This window comes from Argiope bruennichi, chromosome X1, assembly GCF_947563725.1.
Source record: "Argiope bruennichi chromosome X1, qqArgBrue1.1, whole genome shotgun sequence".
Taxonomy (NCBI): Eukaryota; Metazoa; Arthropoda; class Arachnida; order Araneae; family Araneidae; genus Argiope; species Argiope bruennichi.
The window spans coordinates 81,017,550-81,038,575 of record NC_079162.1 but is presented as its reverse complement, the minus strand read 5'-3'; the positions used below and the strand labels follow the sequence as shown (position 1 = coordinate 81,038,575).

General features: G+C 31.0%; 1 protein-coding gene across 10 annotated transcripts in view; it reads right to left on the bottom strand.

Annotated features, from left to right (window-relative positions):
- LOC129958567 (uncharacterized) overlaps positions 1 to 21,026 on the bottom strand; it is a 309,649-nt gene that overhangs the window by 194,866 nt on the left and 93,757 nt on the right. For all 10 annotated transcript variants that reach the window (XM_056071121.1, XM_056071123.1, XM_056071128.1 and 7 more), the window contains 6 exons: positions 16,960 to 17,046; positions 13,965 to 14,066; positions 9,301 to 9,429; positions 9,101 to 9,190; positions 4,973 to 5,065; positions 1,709 to 1,810 (listed from right to left, as the gene is read on the bottom strand). In XM_056071121.1, coding sequence (XP_055927096.1) covers positions 1,709 to 1,810; positions 4,973 to 5,065; positions 9,101 to 9,190; positions 9,301 to 9,429; positions 13,965 to 14,066; positions 16,960 to 17,046 — 603 coding nt within the window. The remainder of the gene's footprint in view (positions 1 to 1,708; positions 1,811 to 4,972; positions 5,066 to 9,100; positions 9,191 to 9,300; positions 9,430 to 13,964; positions 14,067 to 16,959; positions 17,047 to 21,026) is intronic.

The window sequence follows — 21,026 nt, the reverse complement described above, 5'->3', positions numbered from 1 at the left end:
GGCATTCTATATACTTTTATGCCATTTACATTTTCAATATTACTTATTCAAGATAAATTCTGACAATTTTTTTAATACTATCCTTTGATACAAAGTTATTTTTATAAGAATTTTTTTAAAGCAAAGAAGATTATAATACAATGTTGGTAAAAGAGCACCCACAAAACATCATCAGCCAGAGAAAATAAATTCACTTCACTTTTCTTAGAAGAAATTATTATCCTTTAAAATACCTTTTCTTTCTTTGAATTTGAATTCTTTAAAGTAACTACATGCTTATGAAAATTTTACGCAAAATTCCTCCCATCGATCAAGTATGTGGAGGACTTGAATAAAATATTTAACAAGCACATTTTTAAGGATTCACGGCTTTCTTAAAACTACTACAAGCAAAAATATGTATAAAATGTAACAAAACTAATATTGTCTCAATAGGATATCGAAAAATACATAACCGCTATTGCTACTAAATAAGACCTTTTATTACTGTAAATCTCACAATGCATTTGAAACGTTTTTCATTTCATGCATTTGGATAACTTTTCTTATGATTATACTACACAGAGCCAAAAAGCATTTGTACTGCAGTGAATAAAGATTCTTTCCAAAATAATTTTTTGGAAAGAAAAAAAAAAATTTGTTTCTAAACTGATTCAAATTTATAAAGAGAGAAAAACTTCAGAGCTTTGCGAGACTTAACAGGTGATTTTAATTGAAATTTCTTTTTTGCACAGGTAAATTTAATTCCCATAAATAAGAAACTGCATGCTTTCCTGTAAGAAAAAAAAAACAACCCAAAATTGCTCATATGACTAATTACTTGCAGATTTATAAGTAAATCTTTCAGTAGCAGTTAATATCTAAGTAGAAGGTGGTCATATAAAATGTTACCATACTTAATTATATCATATAAATGTTCTATTACTTAAAATTTATATATTTATATGTAGCATTATTTGGAGTCTTGTCGGCTCTTTAATATGTAAGCATTATTTGTTGTGAAGCAGAACGCAGTTTGAAGACAATGAAGAGACTTTTTATCTTTTTAAATTCTTTTTAATCCATCGGGAAAGCATAATTATTTACAAGCAGAGACGCGGACGAGACGTCCGCCACAGCGCAGTACAAAAGCCGAAGTGGGGAAGAAGGGCCGAAATAAATTATCCCTCGTCTTATATAACTTTAGATTTTGATAGGGAAAATATTTCTTCATTGTGCTAATATATTAATAAGATTTTGATAAGGATTTCTGACGCATGTCAATCACATGTAAGGGAAACACAGGGATCTTTCAAAAAAGAATGTGCTTACTGGACATTTTTTACCCTTTCACGCCGAGCGTGTGAAAATATCGGCGTTTAGCCAATATAGCAATTTTATAAAGATTCTCTTGAATTAATTAAGTAGAGAAAGTGGAATTGGATCACGAAATAAGAGAATATTTTTAGAAGAAAGTTACTATGGGCCAAATTAAGATAAAATCTTGGAAATTAATTAAATGGAAATTAAAAGTTTAAAATATCATTATATATATATATATATATATATATATATATATATATATATATATATATATATATATATATATTCAAATGAATTTCTGCTGTTTTCCTTAGATAAAAATTTTCACAATTATGAAATATATCGACTAAACATATATATCAAATAACAATTCTTTCAAATGAATAAAGAAGTGAATTATATTTACTATGGGCTCTGTATCCAGGTTTCCGGATTGGGTATTGTTTGTAGAATTTGGTTGCATTTTCTGAGGTGATCGAACACTTTGCTCATGCCTTTTGGGAGAATCCTGAAAAAAAAAAAAAAAAAAAATTCTATATCCTATTTTGTAAATTGTATTTTTAATCTAACTTTGTTAATATTATCCTTTACAGAAAAAAATTAATCGCAATAAAAATAACGCTTAATCGCACTATTCACAACAGTGCAATACTAAAAAGAAAATCTACAAGTACATATAAACGATGTAATTACCGTATTAATAATCGCATTGCTTTTCCTAAAACTCAGTAATAATTCCAAAATCAATTTACTTTTTAAAAAATCTTCAGGGACATTTTTTTCTACTTTCAAAATGTTGAGATATTAAAATGAAACACTTTATTTAGCTTTCTAGTTTCATTTAACAATTTTATGCAAATCAAATGAAAAAAATTCTTCACTTCAGAGACGGTGACCCTAGGAAGGAGGAGGCAAACAATTTATATCTATCGGAAACCGGTCTCCCTCCCATCGGCGAAAAGTTAAAGAGTTTCGCAGGTGAAATCGTTTATCGTTCAGGAACATCGTTTCAGGTATAGAACTGTACATGAAAGAATTTGATAATTTAAATTCATTTTGCAAGTTATCATTTAATAAAGACTCGAAATATGCAAACTTCAACCGAATTTGACAAATCGTCAATAATGGTTAAAATAATGGAATGTCGGACATTTAATTCAATTATCGTCCATTTGGCTTATAGTTTGTACTACATTGGCAGAATAATCGGCATGACGACAAGTGAATCTGATGTTATATTTTGATTACTGTTTTTAGTCACTCGGCAAAGAGATCAATGCGATGGATGCTGACGACGTTGAGTCAGCAGAATATCGCACACCTAATGCAATTGTCGTTCATTCCACCAATAATTTATAATGTATTGGCAGAATAACTGATATGGGGATGAGAGAATCAGGCGTTGCATTTTCGCTGGCATTTTTTAATCGATCGACAAAGTAACCAATACGATTAATTAATTAACAATACAACTAAGTCGACATAATATTAGGTATCTGATTCAATTATCCTTCATTCAGATGGTAATTAGTGCTACATTTCTAAGAATAACGAACACGGTGACAAATGAACCAGGTGTTGCATTTCACCGATTGTTTCTGGTTAATGGGCTAAAAAAATCAACACGATTGATGGAAAATTGAACGCATTATTGCTTTCATCGACTATTTTAATCCCTTGTTAGTGGAATTGTGAAGGAAATTTAGGATATTATTATTATACAAGATTTGGGTGTTAGGAAATTACAGCGAATACATTCGCATCTTCCGCTTTTTCCCCCGAATGAATTTTTACTAAACTCATAAGAAAAGAAAGAAAAAATATTTTTAATGCGCATCAAACTTATAGAAAAAAAAATTGTAAACTAATGGAGTTTTCATAAATTTTACAGAAAATGAATATTTTCTCTTGTTGTTCACTATAATTCTTACTTTTGAAAGATCTTATAATTGATTTAGTTTGAAGAATTGAAACATACAAACTGTCAATTAAAAAATATTTACCTGAGGTAATATTCGAATAAATACATTTGCTTAAGAGAATTTCGTATTAATACTAAAATTTCTATTAAGTAAAAACTTAATATTAAAATAAGTAATTATTTACTTGTTCAAAAATGAAGTTTAATGAAAATGAATTGTCCCAATTTCACATTGCGATATCTTTCGAAAATGGGAGCAAATGTTGTAAACTATCTTTCATGATGTATTGAGTCATGAGCTTTCATATGAAATAAATATAAATGAAATTGGTACATTAATTATTTTATTTAATGTCTGTGACTGGTAAATTCCTTCAAAGTTTTCCCCTCAAGGGAATGTATAGTGAAGTAGAGTTTCTGAGACTTTTCCCGAAATGGTTGAGAACAGGCGACCATTCATGGCATATCTGTCATTGATTTTCGTAAGAAACAAAAATTGTCTTAATCTGTTGAAGTGGTATACCTGGGACAATAGTTCTTTAATTTTGTCAATTATTTTACATACAAAGATAGTGGGTGAACAGCTGATCATCGAAGGCGACTAGTAAATTCTTTCATGTTTCACCAATAGTCGTTTGGCCCTACGGTTCATATTACTCCATCATCATACAAATAGTTATAGTTACACCATAATAACAGTTATTTAATAATCATTTATTACAATTAGATTAGATAATAAATTCTTAAATACTAGTATTTAAATATGAAATTAATGATTGTGTGTTATTTTAATGATAAATTAGAGAAATGCCGTTTTCCCTTTTCCCGAGTCGGAGATATCTTGTCCCCCCCCCCACTGGAAAATTTCCTTCATTTATACTGATAAAAATTCGTGCGAAATTCCTTTTCATTAAAAATATTGAATGCGCATTAATAATAAACTAAGTAATATGCATTTTGTAATAAAGTTTCAAATAATTTCGCCTAACCATTTTCAGATGGAAGATTTTACAGCTATGAAATTGTAGTTTGATAAATACCAAAATCACATTTTTTGGAAGATTCTGATATTAGTCCATATATAAACTTCACATTTATCAGCTAATACCTCAAATTTCACTACTTTTTTCTTAGTCACAAATCTAATATAAGGAAGGAGAAACTATCTATTTTAGTACCGGAAAATGAATAAACCAGTTTGTATAAAATATGCACAAAATATTTGTATCCAGAGATCTGAAGTGTAATAAAAAGGATAGTCTTTTCTCATTACCCCCCCCCCCCAACTGATTACATTAAATTTACATGATAGCGATTTCTCCGGCAAATAATATATAACACTAAATTAAAAGAAACAAACATTAATTAGTCGAAAGAAAATTTCTCCTTTTTCTACAAGCTTTTTTTACAAGATAAAACCTTGAATTCGAAGTATTTCCCTAAAATACAAAGAATGAACTCATATTTATTTTTACAAATTATAAATAAACTGCCAATAAGAATATATTAAAACAGAATACATATAGAATACACACAATTTAAAGATGGAAATAAAATTATAAAAAAAAGGACTACATTTTTAATAACGGTATAAAGCATGCAAGATGTAAGATATCAGTAGAAATTCCATGTTAAGAAATTTTATTCAAATATCAAAATATTTCAAAATGCTCAAACGGTAATATAAAAAATAGCATTGTAATTTTTATACAGCACACCCCAATATCCTTATAATTTTGTTTTATTTACCTTTCTTCTTGAGTCTAATTTCATTGAGCTAACTTTGTCGGCTAACGTTCGGTCCGGTGACATAAGATTTTGATCAGAACCCGATGAAGAAATCTAAAAAAACAATACGTAAAATTTAGAAACTATAGATTTTCACCACTTTAAATAAAACCAGAATTTTATTTTTCATTCCATACCGATTTTAAAGGTATTAAAATTTTTCATGGAGCCCTCATCTGCCTCTTAAAATAATTTTTATCTCATTACTAAACAAAAAAATATATACCTCAAGTACATAGTGCTAAAGAAAATTTTAAAATATTAAAAATATTTCAGAATATTGTATATACAAATATGGGCAAACTGCTATCAAACATGAGGAAATAAATGACATTTTTTAAAGGCTAGGCTGATGCAAACCTATTAATAATTTAACTTTTGAAAAATTAAAATTACCTATTTATTAATATCCATATAAGCAAAAATAATTCCAATCAGTTAAAATTACTTTAATTACATTATCATCTCACTTCGAAACTACACGAGTGTTGTTTTCGGAAATATCTCGCAATTTTCGAGCATGATCGGATGATGAGGTCGCATCCCAAAGGACATCAATATAACATTTCAGCCTGCGAGTCATCAATTATTGCTAATTATAAATAAAGAAACTTTTCATTCATAAACGATTCTCAAGCAGCAGTTCTGCATTACTTGCCTTAAATCCTCTTTTACAAATGCTCCTGATTAATTCTTTATAATACAGTACGATGAAAAATTATGAATTTCGTTATGTTTGGAGAAAATCAAAAAGTTAGTTGTAAATTGTTTGGAATAAAAACAAAAAAAATTAGAAATAATGTTTCTATTGATAATATTACAGAGTTAGTAAATCTGTGATTTAGAAGTCAATTTAACATTTTCAAAGAAATCATGCAACGTGATTAATTCGATTAATTAAAAGCAAAAAAAAAAGCAATTACAAACAAAATGACGATGAAAATAGGTCACTACTCACGGGGAATATTTTTTACATCATGAAAATTTTTTGAAAAGACATTTAAAATCACAACAGTTTTAATGAACGTCGATTAGAACAAATCATATTCAAGTTTAATGACAAACAATAATTTGAACTATAAATGTTCATAAATCAAGAACATTTAAAGAGAACCATTTGGATCAAGTATCTAATTTTATGAATAAAAAGTGGTCGATTGTTTAAGTAAATATATATATATATATATATATATATATATATATATATATATATATATATATATATATATATATATATATATATATATATATATATATATATATATATATATATATATATATATATATATAATGTTATTTGTTGTGAAGCATGATGCAGTTTGAAGACAATGAAGATACTTTTAATTTCGTGACGTCGTTTTATTCATTTTGAAGAAGCAAGCATATGTACAGTGCGCGAAAAAAGTATAAGGACAACATGTAATTGCATGAAAATATGATTTATTTCCATTTCACCTAAATGAACTTTTTAAATTTCTTACTTCTGCTGCATAACTTTGTGATACCACTTATACCACATAAAAAACATAATTTAGCTTCAAAATATTGATTTTACAAAATTTAACATTAAAGGAATTACGGAAAAAATTATAAGGACATGTTGTAAAATACTTAAAAAATGTTTCAATAATCAAGAAAACTACCTTTTTTTTTTCAATCACTTGAATAATACGAGAGGTCATAGATCCTGAAAGATCTTTTAAAATGCCCACAGATATTTTTTTCCAAGCGTCTTTGATAGCGACGACAAGATCTTGTGTACATTGATACTGTGTGCCGTTTTTATAAACTTCTCGGGCTAGAAGTCCCCATAAGTTTTCGATTGGATTAAGATCGGGACTTCTCGCCGGCCAATCAAGTAAATTTACAGAATTAGCTTCAAACCAGAGTTTTGCACTCGCAGAAACGTGTTTCGAAGCATTATCCTGCTGAAAAATATAGTCCCCTGAAGTAATTAGTGGCGCTTCAGGTAACAAACTTTCTCCTAACATATCAACATACCTGTCCGAATTCATTTTATGGTTGATAAATACAATTGGAGTGGTTCCATTTGCCGCAAAAGCGCCCCATACTATAACCGAGCCACCACCATATTGACGCCTGGAAAACACTTCCTTGGTCTTTCGCAGATCATACCAAAAATAACGAAAACCATCAGGTCCATCAAGATTGAACTTTTTTTCGTCCGAAAAAATTACATCAGCCCACTTTTGACCAAGAGAAATGTATTTTTTGGCAAAGTAAACTCTACTTTTCTTATGATGATTTGTAAGAGGGGGGCGTGACACTAATTTCCCATAAGAAACTTCAGGATGTTTACTCAAAACATTTTGAACAGTCCTTGTTGAGCATGGTAAACTCAAATTTTGTCTAACTTCATTTGTGGTTTCTCTTTTCTCGCAAGTTCTCCTTACAATCATTCTTTTTTGTTGACGAGTGAGAGTTTCTGGTCTCCCAGTTCACTTTTTCATACCATACATCCCAGGATTTTTTAGAAAATTATAAACCACCGTTTTAGATCTCTTGATTCTTTTTGAAATTTCCCATCCACTTAATCCACATTCTCGAAAAGCAACAATTTTTCCTTTTTCATAGTCAAAAAGTTGAGTTCCTTTGAGCATCGTTTAAAAATTCACGCTGGAAGTCGACGAGTGGGAAATTCTTTTCGCAAATGAATCTTTTAACTCGGAATTGTCATTTTATGCTTTCAAATATGCAAATTTTTAAATAATTACTGGAGAAAAAGCAATGTTCTTATACTTTTTTCCGTTTTCATTTAGGTTTAAAAATCAAAATTTAAATTTTAGCAGATTTAAAATTGAAAATTTTAATTACTTTAGGCATAAAATATTTTAGTTTTACTTCTTTTTTTGCTGCAAAAATTTGCATACGATTCTGTAAAGAAGGCTTCTAGATTTGGAGATTTTTCGCGTGTCCTTATAATTTTTTCGGGCACTGTACAAGCGACGAGCACACAGAACGACACAGAAAGGAATGAGGAAAAAGCTCTTGGACATTTTATCCCTGGTCTTATATAACCTATGATTTTGATAGGGAAAATATTTCTTCATTGTGCTAACATATTAATAAGATTCTCATAGGGATTTCTGACGCATGTCGATCACATGTAAGGGAAACACAGGGATCTTTTAAGAAAGAATGTGCTTACTGGACATTTTTACCCCTTCACGCCGAGCGTGTGAAAGTATCGGCGTTTAGCTGACTAAGCAATTTTATGAAGCTTCTCTTGAATTAATTAAGTAGAGAAAGTGGAATTGGATCACGAAATAAGAGAATATTTTAGAATGAAGTTACTATGGGCTAAATTAAGATGAAGTTATTATGAAAATTAATTAAATTGAAATTAAAGTTAAAATATCATTATATATATATATATATATATATATATATATATATATATATATATATATATATATATATTAAAAAAGAGACTTTAAAGACACATTTTTATTTCCTTTTCTTGTTGATTGTTGGAAATGTGTTTCGCTTTCTGAAAAACTATGAGTTGCATCGAAATTTTCTAATCAACAACATTTAAAAGTATTTTATTACATGAAAATGAATACTTTACAGTAACTTGAGTAGCATTAAAGTAATAAAGTACTAACTTTGGAAGCCTAAGATAAATTTATGCCGAGTTTTCTAATATATTAGAAGCACTTTTAATACTTATACACTGAAAAATTTTTGAAAATCAAAATCAATTTTTCGTTTCAATTATCTTGGATTTTACAATCAAATAAATTCCTGAATGCAACTGCAAAAAGAAGGGGAAAAAAGCTTCCAAATTGCAAAAAGAGTAACATATTTTAAAATCTGGTAATGATGCAGAATAAATATTAATTGAAGTGTAATAATCTTAAACAAGCATAACATATATTTATGAATATAAAAGAACAGATGCTAATAAATCCCACACTCCTATTTTTGTAAAGATTTCACAAATAAAATTTATTATCCCTTTTCTATTGTAAATATTCGTTCCCAAGAGCCTTTATTTCAAACCAAATATAATACAATTTGGAAATATTAACTGACAAAAATTGACTTGAAAAGATTTAAGGATACCTTATTTTCTTTCCTGTTTTTATCAGATTCTACAGGATGTGCTTTCTTCATTGAAATTGCACTATTTCTTTCAAATTTTTCAAGAAGGTCCTAAATTTTTTAAAAAAATATGTGAAATTACTTAAAATTCTCTTACATATATCATCCAATCGCATATCATGTAAACTTTTATATCATATAATTTTAAATTTTAAATTTACCTTATGTTTTATTTGCTTTATTTGTATACTTTCTGAAACCATTTTCAATGGAGAACAGGACTTTGATCTCTCAGATGTCTTCAAGCTTCCGGAAGACCTTCTGGAAGAGTCAGATCTTCTGGAAGACTTCTAAATTTTTTAAAGAAGAGTAATTTTAGAAAGCTCTAAAAAATAAATATAAATTTCTGAATGCAACAATTTATAGCCAATCTATATAATAAGAAATAATAAATATTAACACTAAAATTCAGCAACATTTACTACATGCATAACATGATGAACGATGCACTTGCCACTCTAAAATTAACAGGGACAAAAAAAAAAAAAAAAAAGATGTGGGCTCGAAACTTTTCTAAAAAATAAATTTATTTCACAAAGAGTACAAAACAGACACACTGGTACACTGGTATAATTAATACATTTTCTTAACACTTAGTGTTATTTTTTTTTTGTCACCAAAATTTTGTTAGTAGCAATTACTTTCTTAACTGATTCAATAAGATTTCTAGAATTAGATTTTACAGCAGATAACTCTCCTTTCATAATTGAAAATAACTGTTCGCATTAACAAGCACGAAGCAAATATATATCCGATTTTCACGTGTTAATCACTGAATTTCAATTTTCTACATCAGTGTATGATTAGTATTGGCGTTGCGATCGGAGGTCCAGATGCTAGAAATACAGAACACCATCAAGTCTCTTGCATCATCAGGGTTGTCACTCAAACATGGAAAAGAAATTCCTTGTTTTTTCCCAGTACGTATATTCAAGATACGAGGAAATACAAAAATAACACTCATGTGCAATATGATTTTAATTAGTGGGAAAAGCAAGAAAAGGAATTAACAGTTTAATATTATTCGAAATAATAGCATATTAAAAGGTTTATATTTACATACAGAAAAAAAAAGTTTATTATCTAGAATTTAGCAAGACAAAATTTATATATTAAGGGGAGGGGAATATATTACCTCTCATATTCTTTAATTATAAGTCACACAAAATCAAGGACTCCGGTGAAATAAAAAAATAAAAAAAACATTTTTGTTATCATGATACAAATCACTTAATGATTACTTAACAAAGATATTACAAAGATAACTTTTTTATTTATTCCTTTTTGCCAAATCAAGTACTTGGACATCAATTTCTGCAACTTATACAGATTTTTCAGCCATCAGTTTAATGGAACTAAAGGACCTAATCCGTAACAAATAAGGTATGATATTTTGGTATGACCTAAAGCACATTTTTTAGCTATTTCACTTTCAGCGAATATATGTAAAAATATTTCCGATATATCAATGAATGCATTAAAGGACGAATGTGATGAAACAAGTTTTAATACCCATAAAAGTTTAGCTTTAAATTATTGTTCTTGAATTAAAAAATTCGAAATCGGTTTATTTTCGAACATCAACTTTCATATGTCCCTTTCTCCTTTGTTACTTTTAGATACTAAGTCCAACATCAATGATGACTCTTTGGAACTGGCACGCAATCTTGTTATGTTTTCCGTTTTTGGCATAACTAGTAAATCCTTGCTTTACCAAATTACTTAGGTTTATTATCTTCTTACAAAGCGAGCAATACGCAACAAACTGATTTTCGGGAACTTCTCGAACCCATTCACCAAAATCAGAATTGATTTTTTTTTATCCGTCATACGGATTCCCATCCGTATTACATACGGATTTTGAGCAGCTCATTGATTTAAAAATATTCTCCAATCTACTTCAAATAAGTTCACAGTTTCTCAAATAATAAACAAACCATTCAATAATTTCAAGTATGATAGACTAAACACCACTGCATTGCTTAGATTGAATGTTGCTAATCCCGCAGAGAAATGTACTCTACACTTTCGCGCAGTTGCAGAAGTCTTGTGCAGGCTCATTAGCTGCAATTCGGGAATCGTATGTAAAAAGAACATCTGTCTTAGAAATCGAAACTGGACTGATCTATACAGAAAAAGAGGGGGGGGGGAGGTGTGGGTTTCTAAATTACACAATCGCGAATGGTACTGTTTCGTTTTTGGAAGCTATGACTACGATCTTCTATTCTTGTAATCTTTAGAAATCGGCCTTTTTTTTAGATGGTAAAAAATAAAAAATAACTAAAAAACATAAAACTCCATGTATTTTCCCGGTTTTTTAGTCGATTTTTGGATTCCCTACATTTGTCTGGTTTTCCAGGCTCTCCCGGTGGCTTGGCAAGACTGATCATTTATACTTTTTAAACCACTGGAATTTTTGGAGGGGGGGGAGGGGAATCATATAATGTACAAAGCACAAATAATCCTCGTTATGCCACTGACAATTATTTAAATAGAAAATGGAAGAAAATAAAACAAAAAAAAGTTTTTGTACAGCTGTCTGTCAAAAATGTCTTTATCAACCTTTCTTAAAAACCAGCTGTAAGGCCTGTAATTTTTTCCGCGTGTTTTCTAGACAATGTAGTTCTATTCAAATTTTGTTTTTGCTACATGTCTACAGTAACTTTTTAACTTATTTTGCCAGTGATCTAATTCACAACTGATTGATTTAACAATGTCGCAAATGTTTGTAACGATCACATCTTTTAACTGCAATTCTAAATTACACTGCATCAGAGGCTTGATATACCAACCATGATGGATATACCTAGAAATGCATAAGAAAATTCTTCTTTCTTTTTCACAGACATGCTTTTGTTCAAATTATAGAATTGTTTAAATACTTTGTAATTAAATAACAAATGTATTGCTTTATAAAGGTGAACTGAAATGTTGAAAACTATTGCTAAATACAACTTAGGCATCTTGTTAAGTCAATCGTTTCTCAACAGATTTTAACACATTTTCCATGCTTATAATCTTTGAACATAATATTTTTTAAATGCATCGCGTTTTATAAACATTTTATTCCTATAAGCTTTCACAAAAGACAATTTTGACAAAAATAGGTTGCATTTTCGCATAACTTCATAAACATGATTAAAAATATATTATTATACAAAAGTTTAATGCATAATTATTAGTGCGAATATTTCCTCAAAACATTGTTGAAAGCACAAAGAAATACAGATAATTGAGAGACACCTAAATGTCTAGACTCTTATAATAAGAAATAGAAAAGGCTTTGAAATCAAATGATTTTGGTTTAATTTATTTACTTATATTCTTGGATTAATTAGCAATTCTTCTATAGTATTTACAACAGAGATGATTTTCAGAGCATTCACACTTCCAGGATAAATTATGAATTTTAATTAGGCATTCCTTGAGGAAATCATCAATCATCTTTTGTTAAGAGTTTCGGTTATTTAAATCCAACAGCTCAAACAGATAATTTGCGTAAACCATTGATTCATTTTCTTGAACTAGTTTTAAAATGACATTTTTTTTAAATGACTGAAGTGGCTGTTCAATGTTACAATATTATCAATCTTTGAAAACAGTCAAAAAAATGTTTGTTTATGCTGCTCATGGTGCTGATTTAAGTGATACAACACTGTTGTACTAACAGCATTGTTACAAACAAAGCTAATGGTGCTGCAAATGGGTGTTATCCTTAAAGAACATGACAAACATAAACCATCAGTACATTTGCTTCAATTTCTAACGATAAATATAATAAGGCGTTGTGACAAAAAATAATACTTCAATTTTCTCAACATTTAATCCTTACAGTACCGGTGAATCAAGCAGATGATTTTGTCTTTTACTTTCACAGCAAAAATAATTTAATTTCTATTTTTCTTGAAAAATCTGTATTCATCAACAACCCCCAAGCTTAGCTTCATTGTCATTTGGTTTTAGATAAAGACATTTTTTTAAGTACAAAAGACTAAAATGGATTTGTTAACACTAATAATCAAAATAAAAATTAATAAAAGTGCAGCATATATTTTCACAATCAAATTTATTAACAGATTAGATAATAGGAAAAAAAATCGGAAATAAAGCACTAAATCTAATTTTTAAATAATCAGGAACATCGCATCTGAGAAAAAGCAGACCCAAATAACTAGGAATAACTTGTATGGCTAAAAAAGATATCTCATGAGATTTTTTATTTCAAGTCTTTTAGAAAATATTAACAAGTTGCATTTTATGTGCTGTGCATTTATTTGTTATCAACTTAACTTCTTGTTGCAGTATTTTTCGTCAATAAAGCTATTAAGGTATCATTTTTCAAAAATACATTACTTTTATTAACCATTTTTACAAAATTTTAAAATTTGCTCTATCTGAGAAACAAAAAATCACGAGGTAGCTTTTTTCTAGAAGAGAGGAGGGGTAAGTCACAGAGGAAATGAAAGTAGCACTTAATTGGAAGAAAGGGTACACCTTGGTGTGGCCCCTATCCTTCAGAAGAAAGCAAACTCTCTAAGAAATTAAACATGCTTTAAATAATGATTTTTTTGTCAATATATAGATTAATTGAATTAGAAACCAAATTCAACTTTACATCAATTACTTTGAAACACGTTAAGATTACATTCAAAGATATATATCTTTATGAGCAGTTGGAAATTAATTAATTCAGTTATCAAATCCTTACCAAAACTTCTGTTACAAAATGACTGGTCCTCAAAATTACTAATTGAGAGCCATGAACATGACATGCCAAATTTGAACCAATACAGTATACACATAAAAATGAAAGAAATCCTATTACCTTCTTCTTCTTCTTTTTCTTTACTTTTCTCTCAGATGTCAAATGCATTACTTCAAATTTATTTTTTCTTCTTGGGGTAAAGTTTTCATTCTCGGGACAACCCTGTTTTTTTTCAATAAAGGTAGCTTAGAAAATAAGCATTAACTATATTATTATGCATTTTTAAACCTTTAAATAGCAACAAACAGGGTGCATCTTAAAAATTGAGCAGACTTGAAAAATTCATAATAAAAGAAATAATGCTCAGAAAAATTTTTGGTTTCGCAAATGTGATTTGAGGATAGTGGATTTTTTCCCATATATATATAAAAAAAAATTATCCCAAAAGCAACTGATAGAAGACGCCCAAGTTATATTGAGACGTTGAATGCAAAGCAGGCAAAGACAAACAATTAATAAAAAAATAACACGGCACTGTACTTTTATTTTCAAGTAAAAGATATTCACCATGACAAACACCAATACAAAGTATTTGACAAGTGAGATGCATCACAAAACTATTACAGCTGAATGTAGCACGTCGGCGCCGGTGTCAACGATGATTAGTCGAATGGCTTCTTTGAGTTCCCCCAAAATGGCTAGGAGTCTCGGTACACACAAAACTCAATAACCACACAACCCACAATCAGAAATCTGCCGGGTGCAAATTTGGGAATCCTGAGGTCACTTAAACTTAGAGCCTCGATTTATCAATCAGTGCTCAGTGAAAGTGGTCAAAGGCACGTCTTGACTTCATGTGTAAAAAGGGGCGGGGAACGTCCTGCAAGAAGGCGACGACAGGTAAAACATGCCTTTCCTGCAATACAGGCATTAAGTTCTCACGCAAAAGCACAACATATCGTTCTGTAGTGATTATAGATTTTCCAGCAGAATAATACTCTTCAAAAAAGAAGGAAGAGCATAGAATGAAAGGTGCGGTAAAACCACACCAAACAGTCACAAGAGGAATTTGCAATGGCGTGGTCAGGTAAGCACGAGAGTTTGACGTCGCCCATATATAACTGTTTTACGTATTAACGTCACCATGAAGTGAAAAATGGACTTCCCCCGCTCACATGAGATTCAGAAACTATTTTGAGAGACGTTTCATTTGTGTCAGTGACCATGTGGCAAAGTTTAGTTTTTCTTCTGTATCTTCTGGTAATAACTGGTGAAATGCCTGTCTTTTGTACGGGTACAGATCCAAGATTCCATGCAGAGTAAGTCAAATCGACGACTGCAGAATCCCCCTTATTCTCCCTATTACTCCTCATTGATGTCTCACCTGTCAATTCTACCATAGCATTTTGAATAAAACAAACAAGGATTATTTACTTTTTCGTGGAAGAACTCAAAACGTTGTATCTAAATTCGTTGCTTATATTCAACGAGAGTGGGGCTTTTTCACGCTTTCAATCCTTGCTTTGGAAATGCTGTGGATTTGCGAAACTTTCGCAATACAATAGTTGGGGATTTTCGGAACTTCCGCAGTGCAATAGTGGCCATTCTTATAGAAAAGTTTAATCGCCAACGCTCGCTCTGGTAATGACAGCATGCTATCGAGAATGACGAATCCATTTCCAACTAGGTATTGTATTGTTAGCCTGATTTGCATAAAACGTCTCAGTATGACGTGTGAGCGCCTTCCTTTGAAATCATTTTCTTATACATGAGAGGGGGATACCAAATCCTTCTCATCATATTCATGTAAACCGATATTTTTTCGCGCATTCCTTCTTTTATTATAAATTATTGAAGCTTACACGAGTGTACAAATCACCTTGTAAATCAGATTTAATGAAAATTAGGCAGGACTTCAGTCTGCCAAAAATTAAGCATACGAGTTCTGTGAACTGATTCTGTGATATCAAATTTTATAATTGCTGCTACAATCTTAAGCCCATTATTTCTCTTTTCCTACTTCATTTTCATCTTGTAGTTAGATCTTTTATCCCTTGTCAGAAGAGTTAACAAGCAACAGATGATCGGTAAAATTCACTCTAAAAGCATTTTTACATTCTAATTCTGAAATTCCTCTAAATTCCCTTTTTTCCCCCAGAAACAAATAAAAAACTCCATGCCATTAAATTAAAAACACCCTCATGTCATTATAGATATATTCCTTCTATTTTGACATACGGGGGGGGGGGGAATCGTCTATTTTTAACTCCTCCCCCCCAACCCGTCAAAGAAAATAGTCTATTGCCGTTGGTCGTCTTAAAACGTAACTTGCTTTAGAATTTCTCCATGGTCTTAAGTCAGTAAAGGTTTACACAATTTCTTTTTGTAAAGAAATTCTGACAGGTGTAATGAAAAACGTTTCAGACAGTCTCAGTTTGGTTTCAGTTCATTCAGAATGTTAATGATAAAAATTCTTTCGTATTTTTTTTTTTTTTTTTTTTGCTGATTCATAAATGCGGAACTCACTTTTTATGTTCAGTTGAGAAGATTTAAATTTTGGTTGAGATGTTATTTACTCCCAATCTCATTGTTTAGCTTCAAGAAATTGCAGGCAGGCGTCTATTTTAGGTTTTATTAACTCTTTTGAAATAGTTTACAAAACTGTTTACTGATAAAGCAAAAATTTGATAAGAATTTTTCTTCAAATTACATTACTTTGTTTTTATCATTATCATAGAAGTATTAAAAATTATAACCAAAATATCCAAAATTTATTATACTTCAAAGGCTCAGAGGTCTTGAATTAATAATAATAGCTATAATCATTAATATATAGTCGCTTTCTTAAAAGATTTTTATGCATGCAAAACAAATGTGTTGTCTTTTCATTGTAAAATTATATTTTCCCCAATTTTTTAGCTATTACCATGGATTTCAAATCTATCAGTAATCATAATAGTCTTACAAACTTTAAAATTATAATGACAAGCTTAAAAATTTTAATACTGTATTGTTACACATTGTATGACTGTTAATATTAGTTTCTCATACATAAATAGTGAAAGACTACATTAATGAAAATATTTCATAAATCATAAAAAATAGGAAAACCCACTTTTTCTTGTGATCCCAATGTCAGTGACGTTATTTGATCCACTAAAAGTAACATATCTTCTTCAAAGGTTATGCCACTTTGATGACTCTAAATATATAAAAATAATAATAATAAAATCCAATGTATAAGAAAATATATGTTGGCATAATACTAAATACAGAAAATTAATTCATTTTATTTACCTTTAAATTGGTAGCGTTAATTTAATATGACCTACACATCCGACATCAAACAATCATCAGCTTATGCATTTAAAATTCCCGTGTAAGCTCAAAATAAAACTTAATTAACATGAGAAATATAATAGTATCAACTATAATGATACAACATAATAAACATGCTACATTATTTTAGCTCACATATATTAAACATATCTATAAAGAACAAGATAGTGTACTTTTTCAACATATGTAGTTTAACGAAATTTGTACTTTTTCATAAAATGATTAAGGATTTTCTTAAACGGACAATCGATTAAAATATTAAAAATCAGAATAACTGTTATAATAAATTGAACACAGGAGAAATTTTCAAATTACATAATGTTAATAGCAAAGATTCTACCAAAATCCAACAGACAAAAACTCATCACATGTCAGTGTTTGAGATTTCATTGAACAAATGAAAATCATTGAGATCTAGTTAATTTCAGTTGAAAGTTCAGTTCCGTAAAAAACTTCTTAATCTTTTCATAGAAGAGAATTTAGTAGACAGAAAGAAAATATTAATATACAAAAAAGAATCAAAATGGACAGGCATATGTGAAGCAAAACACAATGTACAATAAATCATTCTACCTCTATATGCAATGTTAGATTAGAAAGCAGAATTTGATTCATTTACATTTCAAAAACACCACTGCTTTTATAGTTAATAAACAAAACTGCTTTTTCTTTCTTTTTTTATTTGACATTATTTTTTAGTAGATACTTTAAATATAGAACCAATCTTAGTGTCAGTATATCATATTGGAGTTATCTGCTTTTCCAGTAAAAAATAGTTTAGTTTAGTTATATTAACGTCCCGTTTGAAGCAACACTAGGGCTATTTTGGGACGGACCTCGTAATTTTGAACCGCAGTCAGATGACGAGGACGACACCTGAGCTGACACCTCCCTCTCCACTCCACACCACACCAGCGGGAGGACATTTGGTCAGGACGTATTTAAACTGCAACAGACCCCCTTACACGACGGTTCTTCGGTGGAATCGGGTCTCGAACCTGCAACCCTCCGGTTCCGAAGCCGAGACCTTACCACCAGGCCACCGCGGCCTGTCCAGTAAAAAATAAATTTTCTTTATAAATATAAAATGCAAATATTAATATTGCATATAATTTTCATATAAATCCTTATTTATCATAAATCTATTATATTAATTGTAATTGTAACAGGAAATTCTCTGAAATTGCACAGACTATAAAAATTTAACAGGTCATAACACATGTGAATGCATTTAGTTTTGTCTTTTCTTGCTTATAATTGAGGAAATAATATAGTAATTATCCTGCTTCTTTTTTGCTAGAGAAATTCTATTTGAAAATAATGAACAACACTTAAAGAAGAGTCACAGTGCATGCTTTTTGAGTAACAGAACAACCGAGGAAATGTTTTGCAGCAAGATGTTGACTTAAAGTCTAGAAGACATGTTTAATTATTCATTTTCACTAGCTGCATCATATAAAAAAAGTAAGAAGTGTTTCCCCCGATAATGGCGCTTTTCTCAATGAATTACTTTAGTATAAACATAAGTAGAAGTAAAATTGTACACAAGGATTCTGTATGCCGCTCAGAGCCATAAACGTATAGTTATGGACATAGAGGACGCATGTGGATGATTTTTTACATGGTAGAATTATCGGCCGTCTGGAGTGTGGGCGTAACCAGCTTGGAGTATTCAAGGAACTTCGAATATCCCGAAATGTTATCTCTAGGCTTTGGCAACAATTCCAAGATAATGATAACGTAAATACACGTTACAGTGCAGTTCGCCCGCGAATTACAACGTCAAGTGACGACCGGTCTTCGGCAGTAACTGCCAAAAGAAGCAGACGAAACACAGCATCGCACCTGTCTCATCAGCTATTTTCAGTTAAGGGTACGACAGTTTCAAGGCACATCGTGTACAGACGTTTGGGCATATTGTTCTATAAGCTCGCAGGCCTGTCAGATGTGTTCCGCTTACGGCAACTTACTGTCCCTAGCGGTCAGCCTGGGGTAGAGAACGTGCAATGTGGACATCGTCAGAGTGTATTTGTGTGATGTTTTCCGACGAGTCCAGGTTTAGCTTGCAGTCTCATTCATGTCGGACTCATATGGAGAAGGCCAAGTATACGTTACCATCAAAAGAACATCACTGAACGACACCGTTACGGTGGTGGAGGATTGCTCGTTAGGGATGAAGTTATACTGGGCTCCAGAACAGATCTGTATGTTCAAATCGGAACATGACAGGCCAAATTTATCGAGACATCATTCTGGAACATGTACGTTTGTTTAGGGGTGCCATGGGTGCAGAATTAGTGTTTATGGATGACAAGCCCATCCTCACCGTGCAAATATCGTAAGAGCACGCCTTCAATTGGAGGATACCACCTGTATGGAATGTTCAGTATTCTCAGCTTACTTGAATCCGATAGAACATGTGTGGGACATACTTGGCCGACGAGTTGCAGCTCGTCAACTACCTCGAATAAATTTACAGGAACTTCAGAAAGCATTGCTTGCTGAGTAGAATAATCTTCTCCAAGATCAGCTCAATAATTTGATAATCAGCATGTCCAGGTGTTGATCGGACTGCATTTCCTCATCTGGGAGACATACAATGTGTTAACCATCATATCGACCACGTAAAGTTAAATTTTTGTAAGGGAGATATTTTTTTGTAATTGCCCCAGGAAAAAAATCGTAGTTTTTATGAATGGTATCATACATACACCATTTTTTTTTCCCCTTCTCTTTCTCTCTCTCTCTTTTTTTTTTTATTTTTTATTAAATGAGATTTATGAATAAGTCACCTTTCTTTTTGTTCTGAACCTTCATTTGCCGGAACTGGTATTATCCTTAATTTATGGATATGAGTGTAATATCCTGCGTTTTAGATCTTCGATGTTTGAAGGTAATGAACGTGCACACGTTCCTATATATTTAAAAACATGTTCATGTACGTTATCCACGAAAAAAAGTTACACAGAGACAGTGATGCCTACGAGAGTAGGGCAGAGTGTCAAGAAGGCCTGTACGGCGAATTGACTGTTGTGGCAATGTTTCAATGAGGAATTATTGTGCATTTGTGTGCCAGCAGGGAGCGGCCCGTCTTGTCGAAAATTATATTAATCTTGAAATTATGGGAAAAGCCATATATGCAGTATGTCAAGTTACGTCACAATGCGTTCTGCAAAAAAAAAAAAAAAAAAAAAGAATGAACCATAAAGTTTAGTACAAGAAATACGTTACCTTTTGCTAAATCTTGTTCATGTTATTCATGGTTTAATGGGGATTCTATTGTCTTCATATGCACGCATTATGACAGTGTACATAGAGCGTCGCATAGTAACTAAAATGAACCGCGTTACAAATTCGTCGTAATCGAAATCCTCCTGCAGAGCTGCACACAATTCTGTTTATTATGATCACAAAGTGTTCGCATGAATTGTAATCGATATAGTTAGTATATCAAATGCTTCCTTAAAACGCGACAAACATTAAGATGATGAGATGTAGCAAGTTCACTGCTGGTACTGCGTGTCGGAATTTTATCGAACTATACCAAAACGCTTACGAAATTCTTTCCATTCATTCAATTAAAGTGGCGGGTTGACCTAACCTTGTATCCTTACATAAACATCCAGTATCCTCAACTCATTATATTCAAGGCGGATTAATCCCAAAAGGCACAGAAATCATGCTGTGCTGTAACTACTGTCTTAATCTTGCTAAACTGAATAAAAGGAAAACACTTTTTGCTGAACGAATGAACCCTTTCAACAGATGCCCGATTTCTCCACCTTCCATACGTGGAGAGTCATGTAGAAGAAACTTTCTAAAACTCTTGACCACACGTCATGC